Below are 22,181 nucleotides of genomic sequence, written 5' to 3' on the forward strand. Positions count from 1 at the left end.
AAAGGAATTTACTATACTCAGCATACTAGATGGGGCCTAAGGAAAATCTAATCTGTGTCCTGAATATGAGGAGGTAGATCTTTCCACATACTCACCCGCCTTGAAACAGGTGGACCAGCTTATTTTCCTACCATGCATAGAAAGAGATCTGTTTCTCTAATCTCATGTTAGTTTTCTGGTATGGAACAAAGGGAGGCTCTTCTTTCACAAACACACACAAAAAAAACCCATTTGCAGTCAGGTCGGTTCTGACTCATAGTGACACTATAGGACAGAATATAACTGCCCCATAGGGTTTTCAAGGAGCAGCTGGTGGATCTGAACCGCTGACCTTTTTGTTAGCAGCCAAACACTTAACCACTGCACCACCAGGGCTTCTCTTTTACATAAAAGGCCCTCAGATAATATGTTCTTCAAGACATAGAAAATCTCATATTGGGAAGTGATTTAAGTATAATAATAAAAGCAAAATAAATTAGTGGTAGGATTTGTTAGCGTACTTAAGTAGGCTATAAAGTATAACATCTCATTTGAATCTACTGTGTGTGGTAGGCAGGATAGATTATTAATATAATAACCTTTTAGTATAGAAACAAAGTGTCAGAGATTTAGGGCTTTGCCCAAGGTCTCATAGTTGTAATAACTTGAATTTGGATCTTGTGATTCCAAATCCCCATGCTTTTGAGTCATTTTTTTTTTTTTTTAAACAACTTGCTAACACCTTAAAATATGTGTTTGTCTATTAGGAGCTTGAAAAATGGCCTCAGCTTTTGAAAAAGCACTAAAGAAAATTCCATCGATATTTTATAACTATCAGAGGTGTCTGAGTATTTGGAATTTGTTTAGAAAAAAACATAAACATTATTGAATAAAATATTGCATCATGAAAAGTACATTTCTTTCTCCATATATGTAAGCACTTAAGTCCAAATTAAACTAGAGCGACACATCTAGATACAATTCATCCCCATCTGTTATTAAACTAGACAAAAATTCTATGAACAAAGGCAAACAAGAATGGCTGGATGGACTGAGTATGACTTACTTGAAATGAAGCAACTCAAAAGATAGAATACAGCAAGTTTATTCAACCAGCCAAAAATAAAACTACATAAAAGCAGTCTATTGTTAGACATTATGAACAGATAGCTCAGGCAAAAATGTGTGGTCTAGATAACAGCCTAGTAAAGATAGCAAATTAAATTGCTTTTTGAGCTAATCATTTAGAAAAACAAGCACTTACCAGCAGATTTTCTGATGCACAGAACAAAATAAAATTGTACAATACGGAAAAAAAAAAAAAAAGCTGACTAAAGTCACTGTGGGCAGCCAGCCAAATTTAGCTTGCCCAACATCAACATTATATAAATGTAAGACCATGGAATTGCTAGTTGAAATAATAAATTATTTTCTTGGGGGCGGGGGGAAAAAGCCTCAAAAAGACATAATTTTTTTTCTTTTATTTAATGAAGGCTTCTGTGGACATTCACAGTCTGAAGATTCCCACAAAGAACAATGCAAAAATTCTTAAAATTAAAAACAATTACCACATCAAAGACCGTACAGGCTGCATCAAGAACCTTATCTGCATTTTGACAGAGAGAGAGAGCAGTAGTTTTGCCGGTTTCTTTTACATAAAGAATCAACTTTCCCACCAACGTATAAGGATATATAATATATATTTTTTTAAGCCAGAATGTGTTATGTCCAGCAAAGAATACACTGACAATAGATTGGTGAAAAAAAAATTAAAAAATCATATAGCTAAAGATAGGTACAACTACCTATAGAATACTCAGGAATTAATTGAGAATTACTTAGAGAATACTCAGGAATTAACCTATTTTGGGATTGTTGTTTTTTTGTTGTAAAGAATTAGGGCTCTCCAAGAGCAATACCTTACAAGCTCATTGTTCTTTTGAGGTTTTCAATGTCCTTTCATGTCTGTTTCATTCTTATCCTCAAGATAATACTGGGGTAATCAAGGCAGACATTTTTCTCTCTTTGTCCGGATTACAAAATTGAGGTTCAGAGAGGCCAGAATGCAAGAAAACCAGTGTTGGAGCCACACTCTAACCCCAGCCTGATTCCCCCAGTACAGTTTTATATCTCTAGGAGTTGTGAATCAGAATTTCATAAACTTTGGTTTCACTAATTCTCATTTGTCTGGCAACTATACTCATCTTCAAGTTTGTGCCCAGCAAAAAATTACATAATGCAGATAGAGAAGAAAATCACAAAATTGGGGTTGTAAAAGTCTGCACAGACAGTAAAAAAGAACAGCAGCAACAACAAAAAAACCCAACTCCAGACTGGTTCCTAGATTTATAGACAGAAACTTCTAGATCTGCAACTTCATGACTATAGCTTCAGATAAAGGACAAAAACTCAAAAAAGCAAGTATCTGAATACAGCGTGCCTGGTTCATTGCTTGCCACATGGAAGGGACTTAAAATTGTCATGTTCCTTTATCTAGAAAGATATATTCCTTGCTTTAATATGTCAACTGCAAAATGACGTTTTAACATCTTTTTTTTTTAAAATAATGATTTAAGAAATGTTATTTAGACAAAAAGAAAAACCAAGAAATTTTAAAGAACATATAATCAAATTTCAGTAAACATATATACACTATAACGACTACAGTTTGAAGGAGCCCTGGTGGCACAGTGGTTATAGTGCTTGGCTGCTAACCAAAAGGTCAGTGGTTCAAACCTACCAGCCACTCCCAGGGACAAAGATAACGGCAGTCCGCTTCCGTAAAGATTTACAGCCTTGGAAAATCTATATGGCAGTTCTACCCTGTGCTACCAGTCAAAATTGACTTGACGGCGTTGAGTTTCTGGAATATAGTTCGGATTAGAAAAAGAAAGGGAAATCAGTATGCTCTGGCATATGAAACAGATATCCCAAGATATTACTGTGGATGGGTGGAAGGAGGAAGACCCCTACTTCTTTTTTACTCTCCTCCACTTTCTATGATTTTAATCTAAAATTCCAAATACTGTTTGAACCATATTTACAACTGGCGGTGATGGAGGGTAAAAATTTTTATCCAAATATCATGTTCCAGGTAAGACACCTTCCTGTCCTCTCCTCTCACACACTCTGGGGAAGCAGTGAAGGATGTGGAAGTTGTGTGTACCAAGAAGTCCAGTCTTGCTTTCTCATTCTCATCTCCTGCTTACCTGAGGCTGGATTAGTTAGGCAACTGCCCCTAGGTTTGCTCCTGGCTAGATCTTTCTTCTCTTTTTTTTTTTTGTCTAAATTGTTAACAGAACATAGGTCCTCCGCACTTGAATTATATCAGTTGGTGACAATGTTTGGGCTTGGAGGGGGGACTCATAGTGATCCTATAGCACAGGGTGGAACTGCCCCATAAGGTTTCCAAGGAATGGCTGGTGGATTCGAGCTGCCAACCTTTTAGTTAGCAGCCAAACTCTTAATCACTATGCAATCAGGACTCCCTGGCCATAACACTACCTTAATATTACAATTCTGCCATCGTCCCTATTAACCTGATTCTACTTTGAGGGACGCATAATGGGGATGGAGGGAGGAGAACTAGACAGAATTTGGAAGGGTGGAGATACTAACCGAGGAAGTATTAAAACATGGATCACTCTATATAATTTGGAAATCTCAGACAAACATTTTAAAATCACAGTTACATAAGAAATAATGTTGGTCAGAAATTTTTTAAAATTCTAGTAACAAATTTACAAGTTATGAGGTATAACTTATAACTTATAAAATATAAAACTTATTTAAATGAAGGTGCCCAAATGGCAACTTTTTCCGAAAAAAGAAAAATAACCAAATTACCAATCATATTATTGTAAATGGAAATCCATGTGTATGTGATGTGTGTTTGTGTTGTTTGTGTCTACACATGTGTGTATGTGTATGTGTACGGGGTATTTCTGTTGCTGTCAAATGGCAAAAATGGGTATAGGACCAATTTCTAATTGTAAGAAATGTTTGATAAACCAAAAAACCAAGCTATGACAATGGCAGAGTAGCTGAAATAATGGCTTCCACCAATTATATGTGTGTGTGTGTGTGTGTGTGTGTGTGTATATATATATATAATATATATGAATAGCAGCGGAACACTGTCCGATATAGTACCAGAAGATGAGCCCCTCAAGTTGGAAGGCACTCCAAACACGACTGGGGAAGAGCCACCTCCTCAAAGTAGAGCTGACTTTAATTACTTGGATAGAGTCAAGCTTTCCGGACCTTCATTTGCTGATGTGGCACGACTCAAATTGAGAAGAAGCAGTTGCAAACACCCATTAATAATAGGAAGGTGAAAAGTATGAAGAATGAATCTAGGAAAATAGAACATCATCAAAAATGAAATGGAATGCATAAACATCCATAACCTAGGCATCAGTGAGCCAAAATGGACTGCTATTGGCCAGTGTGAATCAGATAGTCATAGGGCCTGCTATGCTGGGAATGATAAAGTGAAGCAGAATGGCATTGCATTCATCGTCAAAAACAATGTTTCAAGATCTGTCCTGAAGTACAACACTGTCAGTGACAGGATAATATCCATACGCCTACAAGGAAGACTTAAAAAAAAAAAAAACCAACCAACTAGTTAATGCGAATATTATTCAAATTTACACACTAATTACTAAGGCAAAAGATGAAGAAACTGAAGACTTTTACCAATTTCTGCAGTCTAAAATTGATTGAACATGCAATCAGGATGCACTGATGATTACTGGTGATTGGAATGCAAAAGTTGGGAAAAAAAAAAGAAAGATCTGTAGTTGGAAAATATGGCCTTGGTGATGGAAGTGATGCTGGAGAGCGCATGATAGAATTTTGCAAGACCAATGACTTCTTCATTGCAAATATCTTTCTTCACGAACATAAACAAGGACTACCTCGCCAGATGGAATATACAGGAATCAAATCAACTACGTCTGTGGAAAGGACAATGAAAAGTTTGATATCATCAGTCAGAACAAGGCGAGGGGCTGACTGCAGAACAGACCATCAATTGCTCATCCGCAAGTTCAAGCTGAAGCTGAAGAAAATTAGAACAAGTCCACAAGTGCAAGAGTATGACCTTGAGTATATCCCACCTGAATTTAGAGATCATCTCAAGAATAGGTTTGACACATTGAACACACATAACCGAAGACCAGATGAGCTGTGGAATGACATCAAGGTCATCATACATGAAGAAAATAAGTGGTCACTGAAAAGACAGGAAAGAAAAAAAGACCAAAATGGATGTCAGAATAGACTCAGAATATTACTCTTGAACACTGAATAGCTAACACAAAAGGAAGAAGTGATGAATCAAAAGAGCTGAACGTAAGATTTAAAAAGGCAGCTTGAGAAGACAAAGTAAAATATAATAATGACATATGCAAAAACCTGGAGTTAGAAAACCAAAAGGGAAGAACATACTCAGCATTTCTCAAGCTGAAAGAACTGAAGAAAAAATTCAAGCCTGGAGTTGCAATAGTGAAAGATTCTATGGACAAAAGAGTGAACAATGCAGGAAGCATCAAAAGACGGAAGGAATACACAGAGTCACTGTACCAAAAAGAACTGGTAAACCTTCAGTGTTTTATTGACTATGCAAAAGCATTCGACGGTGTGGATCATAACAAATTATGGAGAACACTGCAACAAATGGAAATTCCAGAACACTTAATTGTGCTCATGGTGAACCTGTACATAGATCAAGAGGCAGTGTTTCAAACAGAACAAGGGGATACTCCTTGGTTTAAAGTCAGGAAAGGTGTGTGTCAGGGTTGTATTCTTCCACCATACTTATTCAATCTGCATGCTGAGCAAATTATCCGAGAAGCTGGACTATATTCAGAAGAATGAGGCATTAGGATTGGAGGAAGACTCATTAACAACCTTCAATATGCCAATAATACAACCTTGCTTGCTGAAAGGGAAGAGGACTTGAAGTACTTACTGATAAAGATCAAAGACTATAGCCTTTAGTATGGATTCCACTTCAACATAAAGAAAACAAAAATCTTCACAACTGGATCAATAACCAGCATCATGATAAACAGAGAAAAGACTGAAGTTGTCAAGGATTTCATTTTACTTGGATTCACAACCAACACCCACGGAAACAGCAGTCAAGAAGTCAAATGACACACTATATTGGACAAATCTGCTGCAAAAGACATCTTTAAAGTATTCAAAAGCAAAGATGTCACTTTAAGGGCTAAGGTGCTCCTGACCCAAGGCATGTTGTTTTCAGTCTCCTTATATGCATGTGAAAGCTGGACAATGAAGAAGGAAGACCAAAAAAGAATTAATGCCTTTGTAAAATTTTTATTATGGTGTTGGCAAAGAACACTGAATATACCATGGACTGCTAAAAGAACAAACAAGTCTGTTTTGGAAGAAGTACCGCCAGAATGCTCCTTAGAAACAAGGATGGCATGACTTCGTCTGACATACTTTGGACATATTATCAGAAGGAATCAGTCTGTGGAGAAAGACATCATGTTTGGTATAGCAGAGGGTCAACAAAAAAAAAGGAAGGCCCTCAAGGAGATGGACTGACACGGCGGCTGCAACAATAGACTCAAACATAATGACTGTGAGGTTGGCCCAGGACCTGGCAAGGTAAGGTCACTATGAGTGGGACGTGACTCTATGGTACCTACCAACAACAAAAACGTGTGTGTGTGTGTATTTAAAGTTAATGCATGGATCACCAGATACATTACAAGCAGAAGTTGGAGTTCTTTTATTTGCATTTAGGACTACCTGGGGTATTGAAAAGCCCTGGTGGAGCAGTGGTTAAGAGCACAGCTGCTAATCAAAAGGTTAGCAGTTCAAATCTATCAGCTGCTCCTTGGAAACGCTATGGGGCAGTTCTACTCTGTCCTACAGGGTTGCTATGAGTTGGAATAGACTAGGCGGCAATGAGTTTCATTGAAACCATTCAAGAATGTCACTCCCACCTTAACAAGAAACAATGGATCACTTAAACATTAACATTTTTCTTGACCTTATTGGAGAGCTGAGATTACAAGGCAAATGAGTAAACCCAATTAAAAAGCCAAAAAAATTCCTCGAGGAGAGACAGGACACAAGAACTGTCTCATCTTTAGGACAGTACAAGAGATGACAGTCATAAAAATGGGTAAGAAGAAATCAGCTAACATTTTAATTACTTAACTTCTTCCTCTGCTCACACATATCACCCACAGTGGCCCATCCCAGGATCGAGTCACTTATGTCATTCCCATATGGATACATCAATAATCAAACTTTTACAAAGCATATTTTACACATTAGTCACTGTGATATATGGGAAGACTGACAGATACAATAAATTCCAGATAGATACTGTCCTAATCTAATCTTTTTTGTTTTCTCTTCTTTTGAAGATCTGTTCTAAACCCCACAGTGAATCATTTGTGAATATGTCATCTTGCCTGGGGTTGCTTGAATATGGAAGAGAAAAGGGATGATGGAATTCAGCAAAGAGGGGGGTAGCTTACATTGTTTGCTTCTCAGACTCAGAAAATATGTGCTATATGCTGAAAATGCAATGCATCATCATTTTGTATTAAGATTAATTTTCATTTACTGTTAGAACTTTATCTCCTTGACTCAGGAACATCTACATATAAACAGTGAAAGCTACTGCCAAAAATTCTGACACTTAACATTTATCAAGTCAATGTTTCTTTAAATCACTTCATTCATTGACTCCACTAGTTTTTACCTTTGTATCAGTAATGACAATAGTCCTTGAAAGGATGAAGTTGTGTTTTTTTTTTTCCATTTGTTTTCACTTTAAGTAATACTATGGAGCCTTGGTGGTGCAGGCAGTTTGCAATCAGCTGCTAACATAAAGGTTGGTGGTTCAACCCCACCCAGCAGCGCTGCAGGAGAAAAAGCCTGCCAAACTGCTTAAAGATTACAGTGAAGAAACCCCTATAGTATAGCTCTACTCTGTAACATATGGGTTTGCCATGAGTTGGGGGCTGACTGGACAGCACCTAACAACAATAAAGCTGAACAGGACATGGCTCATGGATGACAGGTTCACCACTAGTATCCATGCCAGAAAAACCAAATTAACTTTTAAAATGTTAAATCAGGATTAAATCATAGAAGATTACCCAAGAACATTCTGAGAAGCAAGGGTGATATATTTCATACATGCACTTGAGAGTGGGCTTGACTGACTAGGTTAACATACCAGTGTCATCACTTACTAGTCAGAGACCCTTGGGAAGGTTACTTTTCTAAGACTGAATTATTTCATCTGCAATACCTGGATGATATTAATATTTAAATCACAGGACTGTTGTGAAGATTGGAAAACCTAATCTATTTAAGCATTTGGTTTGGCACAAAGAATTCAGGATATTAATGGTTATATGAGGAAGTAGGGTAGGTATTAATATCCCTGCTTCATAGATGCAGAAACAGCTCCTCAGAATAGTTAAATTATTCACTTAAGGACCACCACTAGTAAATGATGAACTCAGGATTAAAATATAGATCTAAAATCTAGATCTGACTCTCCTCCTCTACATTAAACTTCTTCCCTTAAGACCACAATTTGGTCTCCATATGTGTTTAAAAATTTTATAGAGGTACCAGTTAAAATGGCTTCCCTGGACCAAGAGTCAAACAAAAATTCGTCATAAGGACATTTAAAAGAAACAACAACTTTATGATGAGTCAGAAACTTAAGCAAGTTTTCACATTTCATGGTAACCACCACCACCACCAACAAAGCATAAGTTAACAATATTGATCAGTATGAGTTGACAACACTCATCATCCTTCAAGATAAGAAGCTTAGCATTCAGCGACCAACTTTCCCAAAACAAAAGGAAAATTAAATGTGATTAACCAATCAAAGCAAAGGGTTGGACACTTACTCACCTAAGCTTTAAAAGGGGAATAAAAAAAAAAATAAACTCATGTAAAATGGAAGATACTAAATTAATGTAATTAAAAAAAAAATGTTCTATAAGCCAGTGATTTATGACTGAAAATCATCCAAGATAAATCTCAACTTTGAATTCAATATACAGTTCATCAGATTTACTAGGACATTGGTTAAATTAATGGTTATCAAAACAATTGTTTTTCATTTTCATTAATATCCTATTGCAATTACTAATGTAAATTGCAATTACAGAACTAAATATACTTGAAAAATGATCACAATAAATAAGGCGGATATGCCAATTAAAGCAATAATTTTTTCACACTGGAAAAAAGAAACCCTAAATATTGAAGCTCTTACCGCAGCTTGCCGATGAGTATTAGACAATATTCCATGAATCTTCACTTTGTCTTTTTCCATTTGGTCTATATTCACCCACAAATCCCGGCTGGCAGAATCAGATGGACCATATATCCGAGATATGTAGTAATTATGATCTGTGTCCTCCTATAATAATAAAGAAAATAATTTGTATCAAGAATGGAGATATTGTCCCTACAATTCCTACATTTCTTAAACACACACACACTCCTATTAAAATCACAAACATTAGTATTCTTCACAAGAGCCAAATGGGACAGTGGGAAAATCTGACTGAGCCGTCCTGGCCTGCAGTGATGGAGGATCAGGAAGCTGAGAAGGAGCAGCAATTATTTTACCAACAGAGGCTAAAGGCAGCACTTCACTGCACTGTGGGTTGTCTTTGCAAGGAAGATGCACCAAGCAAAGAGATGCAGCTTTCAATAAAGAAGCTGTTGCAGTTGCCAAAGACCTTGAGATGTTTGCCAGACATGCAAAAAGAAGCACCCTTTAACACTGAAGATGTGAAGTTCCTAGCCCAGAGGAGTAATTCACTGCTAAAATACATCACAGAGGAAAATGAAGAGATTGCTCAATTTAACCTAGAATAAAAGGCAAAGAAGAAAAAGAAGTTTGAGGGTGGAAACAAAGGTTCAAGGGAGCCCTCAAAGGAGTAGTGAGTGGAAAGTGAGAATTAGACTCATCACCATTTGAAAAAGCAGTCTTCAGCAGGCAGAACCCACCAGAAATGCCTATTGCCCCAAAGGGAATTTTGAAAGTCTAAGTGGGGATTCTGTGGGGATTTGGAGCCCTGGCAACACAGTGGTTAAGCATTTGGCTGCTAACCAAAGGTCGGCAGTTCAAATCCACTAGGCTCCTTGGAAATCCTATGGGGCCGAAATAGTCTGTCCTATAAAGTCACTGTGAGTTGGAATCGACTCCATGGCTATGGTTTTTTTTTTTTTTTTTTAAATGAGGTTTGGACCCCTGCTAGCGCAGTGGTTAAGAGCTACAGCTGCTAACCAAAAGGTCAGCAGTTGGAATCCACCAGCAGCTCCCTGGAAACCCCATGGGGGAGTTCTACAATGTCCTATAGGGTCACCATAAGTCAGAATCAACTCGATAGCCATGGGTTTGGTTCGGTTTTTAAGTGGGGATCGGGGGAGGCCAGGAGGCTTTTTGTCCTATACATATTCTCTAAATAACTGACTCCAAAAACTAACTGCAAAGCACATAAAAAAAGGTGTTGCCTTTGACACTACTGCAAGAAACCAAAAGATACTACATAAGTGGAAAAACATACCTTGCTTATGGATAGGTAGACTCAACATTGTGAAAAAGTCTATCCTACCGAAAGCAATCTGTAGATACAACGCAATCCCTATGCAAATTCCAATGGCATTTTTTAATGAGATGGAGAAACAAATCACCAACTTCATATGAAAAAGGAAGAGGCCCTGGATAAGTAAAGCATTACTGAAGAAGAAGAACAAAGTGGGCGGTCTCATGCTACCTGATTTTAGAACCTATTATACCACCACAGTAGCCAAAACAGCCTGGTAGTGGTACAACAGGAGATACATAGATCAATGGAACAGAATTGAGAATCCAGACATAAACTCATCCACCTATGAGTAGATTATATTTGACAAAGGCCCAAAGTCTGTTAAATGGAGAAAAGACAGTCTCTTTAACATATGGTGCTGGCATAACCGGATATCCATCTGCAAGAAAATGAAACAAAACTCATAGCCATGCAAAAAATCAACTCAAAATGGATCAAAGACCTAAATATAAAATCTAAAATGATAAAGATCATGGAAAGAAAAATAGAGACAATGCTAGGAGGCCTAATACATGGCATAAACAGTATATAAAACATTACTAATAATGTACAAACACCAGAAGAAAAACTAGATAACTGGGAATTTCTAAAAATCAAACATTTATGCTCATCCAAAGACTCCACCAAAAGAGTAAAACGACAACCTACAGACTGGGAAAAAATTTTTGGCTATGACAAATCTGATCACCGTCTAATCTCTAAAATCTACAAGATACTGCAAAACCTCAACAACAAAAAACCCAGTTAAAAAATGGGTAAAGGATATGAATAGGAGCTTCACCAAAGAAGACATTCAGGCAGCTAACAGATACATGAAAAAATGCTGACAATCATTAGCCATTAGAGAAATGCAAGTCAAAACTACAATAAGATACCATCTCATCCCAATATGGCTAATATTAATCCAAAAAACACAAAATAATAAATGTTGGAGAAGTTGTGGAGAGACTAGAACACTCATACACTGCTAGTGGGAATATAAAATGGAGTGACCACTTTGGAAATCCATTTGGCACTTCCTTAGAAAGCTAGAACTACCATATGATCCAGCAATCCCACTGCTTGGAATATATCCTAGAGAAATAAGAGCCTTCACACGAATAGACATGTGCACACCCTTGTTCACTGCAGGACTGTTTACAATAGCAAAAAGATGGAAACAATCAAAGTCCCCATCAACTGATGAATGGATAAATAAATTATGGTATATTCACACAGTGGAATACTACAGAACAATAAAGAACAACAATGAATCCGTGAAACATCTCATAACAGGGAGGAATCTGGAAGGCATTATGCTGAGTGAAATTAGTCTCAAAAGGACAAATATTGCATGAGACCACTATTATAAGAGCTTAAGGAAAGATTTAAACACAGAAGAAAACATTCTTTGATGGTTACAAGGGTGAGGAGGGAGGGAGGGAGAAGGGTATTCACTAATCAGATAGTAGACAAGAATTATTTTAGGCGAAGGGAAAGACACACAATACAGGTGAAGTCAGCACAATTGAAATAATCTAAAAGGGAAGAAGTTTCCTGAATACAACCAAACACTTCGAGGGACAGAGTATTAAGGTCTTGGGACAATGGTTTCAGGGGACATCTAGGTCAACTGGCATAACAAAGTGTATTAAGAAAACGTTCTGTATCCCACTCTGGTGAATCACATCTGGGGTCCTAAAAGCAAGCAAGCGGCCATCTAAGATGCATCAATTGGTCTCAACCCACGTGGAGCAAAGGAGAATGAAGAACACCAAAGACACAAGGAAAACATGAGCCCAAGAGAAAGAAAGGGCCACATACACCAAAGAGCCACATAAACCAGAGACCGGAAGAACTAGATGGTACCTGGCTACTATCAATGAATGACTGCCCTGAGAGGGAACACTACAGAGAATCCCTGATGGAGCAGGAGAAAAAATGGGATGCAGACCTCAAATTCTAGTAAAAAGACCAGATTTAATGGCCTGAGTGAGACTGGAGGGACCCTAGAGGTCATGGCCCCTGGACTCTCTGTTAGCCCAAAACTAAAACCATTCCTGAAGCCAACTTTTCAGACAAAGGTTAGATTGGACTGTAAGACATAAAATGATACTGGTGAGGAGTGTGCTTAAGTAGACACATGAGACTGTGGGCAGCTCCTGTGTGAAGGCAATATGAGAAGGTGGAAGGAGACAGGAGCTGGTTAAATAGACATGGGAAATACAGGGTGGAGAGAGGGAGTGTGCTGTCATGTTGTGGGGAGAGGAACTAGGGTCACATAACAATGTGTATATAAGTTTTTGTATGAGAAACTGACTTGAATTGTAAACTTACACGTAAAGCAAAATAAAAATAAATAAATAAAAGGAAAAACGGTGTTGTCTTTGAATGGTGTATTTTGGAAATGATATCTATTGGAATTAATAAAATTACACTGGCAATAAAATTACAATGGTCAACTTTTTAGAGGGGGAAAAAAAAACAAGCCAAATGGATTAAATAATTTCTAAGGGAAGTAAATTAATATCTAAGAAATATAAAATTAGGAACCTTCTTTAAAAGAAAATGTTCAATAGCAAAAGTTGGAAACAAAGGTATGCTCTGAATACAATAGTCTTTTTGTTAACAGTAACAATCTGTAACAGTAATATTAGAGATCTTTCTAATTGCTGCCCAAACAAAAATGGCACTTCTAGACCTATCTACTGAAAGCCTGAGTTGTAGTTACTATTGAGCAACAACAAATTCAAACTTCTCTTCTTGGAAAAAAAAAAAAAATTAGTGATATCAGGGCCTTTCAGTTAATGGAGCCATTGTAGCTCAGCGGTTAAGACCTATGGTTGCTAACCAAAAGGTTGGCAGTTGGAATCCACCAGTGCTCCTTAGATACCCTATGGGGCAGTTCTGTCCTCTAGGATTGCTATGAGTTGGAATCAAGTTGACAGCAATGGGTTTTTCAGTCAATGGTTCTATAAATGGAGATAATACATTATTTTCTTTAATATGAGTTATTAAATTCTACTTTTATATGAATTCTCATTATTGATATTACCATGGTATATGTCACAAAATCTTTATTTTTCATGTTTCCTACTCAATGAAGGAATTCAAATGCTTTCAAAGGCAATTTTATGAGCAGCATCCAGAAAAACCATATAATTCTTGACTAATTCTAATATTATCATGAAATATAATTGTGCTTATCAATTTAAAGAGTCTTTACATAGAATAGATACCCTGGTGGCGTAATAGTTAAGAACTACTGCTGCTAACCAAAAGGTAGGCCGTTCAAACGCACCAGGCACTCCTTGGAAACTCTGTGGGGCAGTTTTACTCTGTTCTATAGGGTTGCTATGAGTCAGAATGGACTCGATGGCAACATGTTTTTACATAGAATATATCTTAAAAAATTCAAGTAAATGTAAGAAACATGTTCAATGAATAAAGGGCTTATGATTTGAATAATGAATTTGGGATATGAATTTTGGCTAATAAATTTATTATTTGAGTTCTAGTTAAACAAAATGCAGTTATTTTTTGAAATCTAGTCAAAACAAAAATTCTGTGGACCTTTTCACAAGTAATCAGGCAAAATATACATAAAACTGATCATATAAAAGAAAGAAAATTCTAAGCAGCATTTTAAATAGATTTCCCTTCAAGACAAAATGAAAGAATAGACCCTAAATGTAACTGCTGAGAAAAGTGAATAAACGTTTTAAAAAATAGATTTTTTAAGAACAAATATCCTAGGAATAACTCCAATTAAACTCTAGTTATTGCATAAAATTTATGCAATAACTTCACCTATGGTGAAGAATATACCATGGACTGCCAGAAAAACAAACAACTCTGTCTTGGAAAAAATACAGCAGAGTGCTCCTTGGAAGAGAGGATGGTGAGATTTATCTCACATACTTTGGACGTATTATCAGAAGGCACCAGCCCCTGGAGAAGAACATCATGCTTGGTGAAGTAGAGGGTCAACAACAACAAAAAAGGAAGACCCTCAATGAAATGGATTGACACAGTGGCTACAACAATGGGCTCAAACCTAACAACGATTGTGAGGATAGTACAGGACCAGGCAGTGTCTCGTTCTGTTGTACATAGCGTCGCTATGAGTTGGAATCAACAGCACCTAACAACAACAACACCAGCTATGGTGAAATAAAAGAAAGGTCTGCAGAGAAAGAAGAATAGAGGAGATACAAAGAAGCAGAAACAAGAAGTCACAGAGCTCAAGATGGCTTTGATATTCTACTGGTTTTCAGTCCTTCCTTCCAGAATGCCATGATGCAGATTGTGTTCTTTGAGGGTGAAGAACATTCTGATTATGTCTCCAACATGTATTCAATGCCTCCCCAATGTCTGGAGGCTATGCAGGTTGACCTCATCAGAAGCTTCACAGATGAGCTCTCTATTGCTCTTAAGCACAGCCATCCTGCCACCTATCATTCCACTGGCCACAATGGTTGTTGGCCAGGCACTGGCACATAACTTAGAAGAACCAATCAATGAGACATTCAGGAGTTTTGGCAGAGAGAAGTTCCCTTATTCTGACTGCTGAGATGTGTAGGTGTTAAGCTGGGAACTGCTGAAACCATTTTGCTACCATAAGGGAACTCTCCTTGAAGATGAGGCAAACACAAAGATAAGGAGAGGACCATAAACACTGAAAGGGAAAAGCTAGAACTCTGATCAAGAGTATCTAAGCATGACTTACTGCTGGACTAATTCTCTTAGATGAACCATTAAATCTCTTTTATTGTCAAAAAAACTTGAGTCAGTTATTGTCAACCAAAATAATCCTCACTGGCAAACAGGTTTCTTACTTGCAACCAAAAAAAAACTTACACAACACTGAATAAGGCACACTCTCTAAAGACTTAGGTTGTTGTCGTGTGCTGTTGAGTCAATTCCGACTGATAGCGACCCCATGTGACAGAGTATAACTGCACCACAGGGTTTTCTTGGCTGTGATCTTTACAGAAGCACATCGCCAGGTCTTTCTCCAGCAGAGCTGCTGGGTGGGTTCAAATCATCAACCTTTTGGTTAGCAGCCAAGCACTTAATCTTTGAACAACTCGGGCTCCTGAAAGACTTACAGATCTGGAAAATAAACAACTCATTCAATTCTGGTATTCTAGCTAGTCACATAACAGAAATGGAAGCTTGTATCTAACCAGCTGGAAACTATCAAGCCTGAGTAATAAATGATAATGATTCAGTAATTTTTCAATGAATGGCATGAAATGGCCATTTTGAGGAAAAATTCAGTGAGTAATAATTTTTATCCCTACTGCTAGTGTTATTATGAAGAATTCAGCCACAGTTAGGACACAGATGCAATCTTTAGGTTAATTATGTAATAGATTCTATGACGCTGCCAAATTATCAAATAAATATTCTCATTAAAATTCTAAACTTTCAGTACAGAGTTCAGAATAACTGTTGACATCAACATATCTAAAATGACTCTGGTATTTTCCTTAACCCCACATTTTCTTTAATTATTCATGGAATAGCCACAAAGTTACCATAATGAACAAGAATAGTATTATATTTAAATAATAGATTACTTGTAAAAATATACACTAGCTTGTCTAATTAAAATATACATCATTGATATGGCTATGTGAAAATACGCCTTCATTTTAACTTAAATCAGAACTGTCAAAAATAATATCACATCTTAGAAAAGATTAAAAAGCTGAAGAATATTGCTTGGTGCTTGACTTTTATAGCCCAAATTTGCCAAGTTGTCATGGAAAATTTTATTCAGTGAGGAAGATATTTTATTGTTTACCTAGGAATTTAGAGAAACAAGTTGTTAAATTCCAGAGAAAGGTGTTTGGCTCAGTTATCCAGCAAAGTCATAAAATAGATAATTTCAAAAAGTTTGACATTTTAACATTACTAAGTTATTCAAACCACGTCTTGTCAGTAATGGCACCTAAAGAGTTGTCAAAAGCCACTCCAGGCACAAAGATTTTCACTTTCTATTCAAAAGCAAACTGTATCTAACACTATAGAAAACAAAATAGCACTGTGATATGCCGAGTTGCCAATTCATTTAGGAAACCAACTGTTACTGAAAGTATAAGTCACAGGAGGTAACTAAATCCTATAAATTCATGTTTCTCAAAAATGCCTGGAAATGTGCAGCTGCGGACAAACAGACGGTATACACTACAGATACAGAGGGAAAGTCACCATTACCACAGCTCAGCCATCTTACAACAACCAGTATAAACAAATACAAACCCAAAGGCCTTCTCTTCTATCATGGGCATTATTGTTGTTGTGTGCTGTCAAGTCGATTTCCAATTATTAAAAAAAAAAAAACCCATTGCTGATTCCCACTCATAAGAAAAAAAACCCAGAGTAGAAATGCACCATGGAGTTTCTAAGGAGCTGCTGGTGGATCTGAACTGTCGGCCTTGGTTAGCAGCAGAGCTCTGAACCACTGTGCCACCAGGGTTCCATTGCCACTCATAGCAACCCTATATTACAGAGTAGATCCTTGTAGGATTTCCTAGGCTGTAATCTTTATAGGAACAGATTGCCAGGTCCTTTCTTCCTGGAGCAGTTGATGTGCTCAAATTCCCCACTTTTTGTTTTCACAGTTAAGGGCTTAACCATTGTGCCACCAGAGCTCTTTATCATAAGCATTAGGTTGATTTTATGATTGACAAGTTTTACAGATGCTTCAGGTTACCTTATGTAGCAATAGCAACTGAAGTCCAAATTCATTTCATTAAAAACTTAAAAAACAAAATATCTGGAACTTAAGGTATGATCATCACTTAAAAATATACACATACACAAAACATAATCAAGGTTCATAGGTAAAGTTATTTAGCACTGAATCATTTGGTTAACACGCCATAATAAATGAATATTATAATTTGCATGGTTCTTTTCAGGCGTTAATACATATACTATATATATCATATTCTTAAAAGAATGATTTCACAAGGACTATAGGGTTGCTATGAGTAGGAATCAACTAGACAGCAATGGGTTTGGTTAGGTTTTGGTATATAACTCATTTAGCGCCCAGGTTGCTACCATGGTTAATGTGCTCAGCTACAAACTAAAAGGCTGGAGGTTCAAGTCCACTGAGAGGCACGTCAGAAGAAAAGCCTGGTGATCTACTTCCACAATATCAGCCACTGAAAACCCTATGTCGCACAGTTTTATTCTGACACATATGGGGTCCCCATGAGTCAGAATTGACTTGAAGGTGACTGGTTTGAATCTTTGGTTCTTTGGTTCATATAAAGGTAAAGCTATCTTAAAGTATTAATTATATATACTCCTCAGAAACAAAAACATTTAAAAAGTGTTTATGTATGATCTAAAAAAAGTCATGTTGATACGAGGAACCAAAGGCATGATAAAACAACAAAAGGAGAGAGTAAGTTTTTTTTTTAATATATTACAAGAAAAAGTTTTCTGATAGAGACTTGAAACTGTACACATGTTCCAAGAATATTTACATTAGAATTTTGAAAGCTAAGAAATGTTGTGATGGAGTTTTTTATAGATTAAAAAAATTTTTTTTTTTTATGGTCATGTACGTAGAGTTGGAAACCCTGGTGGTGTAGTGGGTAAGAGCTGCAGCTGCTAATCAAAAGGTAGGCAGTTTGAATCCACCAGGCAGTCCTTGGAAACCCTATGGGGGCAGTTCTACCCTGTACTATAGGGTTGCCATGAGTCGGAATTGACTTGATGGAGTTATTCCTAAGGAGAAAAAAATTCAGTAGTCTGATACGTCTCCATTTTTCCATAATATTTTTTAAAAGAAACAATGCCTACACAATCTGAGAGAAAAACGATGTGACTTATTTATTTTTTGCTCATTATACTTAGGTATAAAGACATATAGTCACACTACTAAAAACACACAGAGAATATGTCACCAAAGAAACTTTCTAAAAAACAAAGAAAATGACCTAATTATACAATTAGATCAACCAAAGCATGTATCGAACATGGAAATGAAAATGGAGAAGCTGTAGGCGAACTTCTGATGTTAAGCGCCAAATCCATGGAATTTATACAGAGGGAAATAGGACAATTTAGAATTATGGTCATAAAGCAAAATGTAATTGATAGCAACCATGAAAATATAAAAATAACCAAAAATAAATGAAGAGGATTGTAAAGTGCCAAGAAATGAAACTTCATTATCTCATACTTTATACCAGGTAGTTAGTTAAAAGGTAATATCTGAAATACACAAATACAGTTTTAAAAACTAATAAAATTATCTTAATTTTTAAGAGGATCTTTTAAGGCAAGTCTGGAACTGGTAGCCTACAGGTTATATACATGCCACCAAAGGCCGGCAGATACAAAGTTAAATGGATTATTTTTCTCAAACATATACTCATGGCACAATCCCAATTTTATAAAATTATATCTACCTAAATAGACCAACAACTTCATTGCAAATACCTTCTTTTACCAACATAAACGGCAACTAAACACATGGACCTCACCAGATGGAACGCACAGAAATCAAATTGACTACATCTGTGGGAAGAGATGATGGAAAAGCTCAATATTATCAGTAAGAACAAGGCCAGGGGCCAACTGTGGAACAGACCATCAATTGCTCATATGCAAGTTCAAGCTGAAACTGAAGAAAATCAGAGCAAGTCCACGAGAGCCAAAATATGACCTTGAGTATATCCCACCTGAATTTAGAGACCATCTGAAAAATAGATTTGACGCATTGAACACTAGTGACCAAAGACCAGACGAGTTATGAAATGACATCTAGGACATCATCCATAAAGAAAGCAAGAGGTCACTGAAAAGACAGGAGAGAAAGAAAAGACCAAGATGGATGTCAGAGGAGACTCTGAAACTTGCTCTCAAACGTTGAGCAGCTAAAGCAAAAGAAAGAATTGATGAAGTAAAAGAACTAAACAGAAGATTTCAAAGGGTGACTCGAGAAGACAAAGTATTATAATAACATGTGCAAAGAGCTTGAGATGGAAAACCAAAAGGGAAGAACATGCTTGGCGTTTTTCAACTTGAAAGAACTGAAGAAAAAATTCAAGCCTCGAGTTGTAACAGTGAGGGATTCTATCCAGAAAATACTAAATGAGGCAGGAAACATCAAAAGAAGATGGAAGGAATACACAGAATCATCATACTCATACCAAAAAGAATTAGTTGATGTTCAACCATTTCAAGAGATGGCATATGATCAGGAACTGATGGTACGGAAGGAAGAAGTCCAAGCTGCTCTGAAGGTATTGGCGAAAAACAAGGCTCCAGGAATTGATGGAGTATCAATTGAGATGTTTCAACAAACAGATGCAGCGCTGGAGGTGCTCACTCATCTATGTCAAGAAATATGGAAGACAGCTTCCTGGCCAACTGACTGGAAGAGATCCATGTTTATGCCTATTCCCAAGAAAGGTGATCCAACCGAATGCGGAAATTATAGAACAATATCATTAATATCACACGCAAGCAAAATTTTGCTGAAAATCATACAAAAATGGCTGCAGCAGAAATTCAGGCCTCTTTCAGAAGAGGACCTGGAACCAGGGATATCATTGCTGATGTCAGATGGATCCTGGCTGAAAGCAGAGAATACCAGGAGGATGTTTACCTGTGTTTTGTTGACTATGCAAAGGCATTCGACTGTGTGGATCATAACAAACTATGGATAACATTGTGAAGAATGGGAATTCCCAAACAATTGTGCTCATGAGGAACCTTTACATAGATCAAGAAGCAGTTGTTTGGACAGAACAAGGGGGTACTGATTGGTTTAAAGTCAGGAAAGGTGTGTGTCAGGGTTGTATTCTTTCACCACACCTATTCAATCCATATGCTGAGCAAATAATCTGAGAAACTGGACTATATGAAGAATGGGGCATCAGGATTGGAGGAAGACTCATTAACAACCTGCGTTATGCAGATGACACTGCCTTGCTTGCTGGAAGTGAAGAGAACTTGAAGCACTTACTAATAACGATCAAAGACCACAGCCTTCAATATGGATTGCACCTCAACATAAAGAAAACAAAAATCCTCACAACTGGACCAATGAGCAACATTATGATAAATGGAGAAAAGATTGAAGTTGTCGAGGATTTCATTTTACTTGGATCCACAATCAACACCCATGGAAGCCGCAGTCAAGAAATCAAAAGATGCATTGCATTGGGTAAATCTGCTGCAAAGGACCTTTTTAAAGTGTTGAAGAGCAAGGATGGTGCCTTGAGGACTAAGGCGCACCTGACCCAAGCCATGGTATTTTCAATCGCATCATATGCATGTGAAAGCTGGACAGTGAATAAGGAAGACTAAAGAAGAGCTGACACCTTTGAATTGTGGTGCTGGTGAAGAATATTGAATATACCATGAACTGCCAAAAAAACAAACAAATCTGTCTTAGAAGAAGTACAACCAGAATGCTCCTTAGAGGCAAGGATGGCGAAACTGTGTCTTACGTACTTTGGATATGTTGTCAGGAGGGATCAGTCCCTGGAGAAGGACATCATGCTTGGCAAAGTATAGGGTCCGCAGAAAAGAGGAAGACCCTCAACGACGTGGACTGACACAGTAGCTGCAACAATAAGCTCAAGTATAACAACGATTTTAAGGATGGCTCAGGACCGGGCAGTGTTTAGTTCTGTTGTACATGGGTCCCTATGAGTCGGAACCAACTCGATGGCACCTAACAACAAAAACAACACTAAATATCGAGTTTGAAGTTCTTTATAAAAATGATTTTATATTGTAAGCATTGTACAGAAGCAACTTTGTATCATCGTTCTTCGTTTATGCAGAAATATTTAATGTGTATAAGGTACAACGTATTTTTAGCAAGAAACATTTTTGATGGAATGTATGGGCGGTAATAGTGTAGAACTACTCAATACTACTGTTAGATCCTGGCAATATTTATAATTACATAAGAGACTTTTACAGAGTTGTTCATATTTTCCTCTTAGTTGCTATCTTAGTATAATCTGCTGGTTTATTTCTACATGTTTTCAAGGACCTCAGAAAGGGGTTATAGGCTGCAGAGATAGTTACACTCTGACAAAGTTATGGGAAGAGCATGGAAAATGTGCCGGTGAGGTGGAGGGTGGAACTGAGGTGGGAGGAGAGATACCGTGTCCTTGTTCTGTAGAAGACATTAAACTTGCAGACAAGTGACCTGATTTCTAGTTCCCACTGGCTAGGTCACTAATAAGCTTTGTCACTTTCCAAACAACTGTAACAAAAAAATAAAAAAAATGAACATGTTGCCCTTGAGTCGATGATCACTCATAGTGATCGTATAGGACAGAGTAGAATGCCCCACAGGGTTTCCAAGGGGGGGCGCTGGTGGATGAATTCAAACTGCCTGAGCTTTTAACCACTGTGCCATCAGGCCTCCTCTGTCACTTTAGTGGAGGCCAAATTCTCTTCCATTCCTTTCAGTGGCATTGAAAGTGTGAACTTTTACTGGATATAATTCCTCTTTTGCCAGAGGTAAAATCATATATAGAGAGGCAGGAGTTCTGGACCTGCAGGAGCAGACCAGCGGAATGAGTG

The 22,181-nt window shown here is 37.3% G+C and overlaps 1 protein-coding gene and 1 pseudogene across 1 annotated transcript in view; one reads left to right on the plus strand and one right to left on the minus strand.

Moving 5' to 3' along the window:
* The window catches only part of PLXDC2 (plexin domain containing 2), a 547,478-nt gene that overhangs the window by 282,837 nt on the left and 242,460 nt on the right, over nucleotides 1–22,181 (minus strand). Inside the window, exon 3 of the mRNA XM_049881892.1 lies at nucleotides 9,278–9,424. Within this exon, the coding sequence (XP_049737849.1) occupies nucleotides 9,278–9,424 (147 nt within the window). The remainder of the gene's footprint in view (nucleotides 1–9,277; nucleotides 9,425–22,181) is intronic.
* On the plus strand, nucleotides 9,550–9,975 carry LOC126074789 (centromere protein S-like; annotated as a pseudogene).

Source organism: Elephas maximus, chromosome 4 (genome assembly GCF_024166365.1).
Source record: "Elephas maximus indicus isolate mEleMax1 chromosome 4, mEleMax1 primary haplotype, whole genome shotgun sequence".
Taxonomy (NCBI): Eukaryota; Metazoa; Chordata; class Mammalia; order Proboscidea; family Elephantidae; genus Elephas; species Elephas maximus.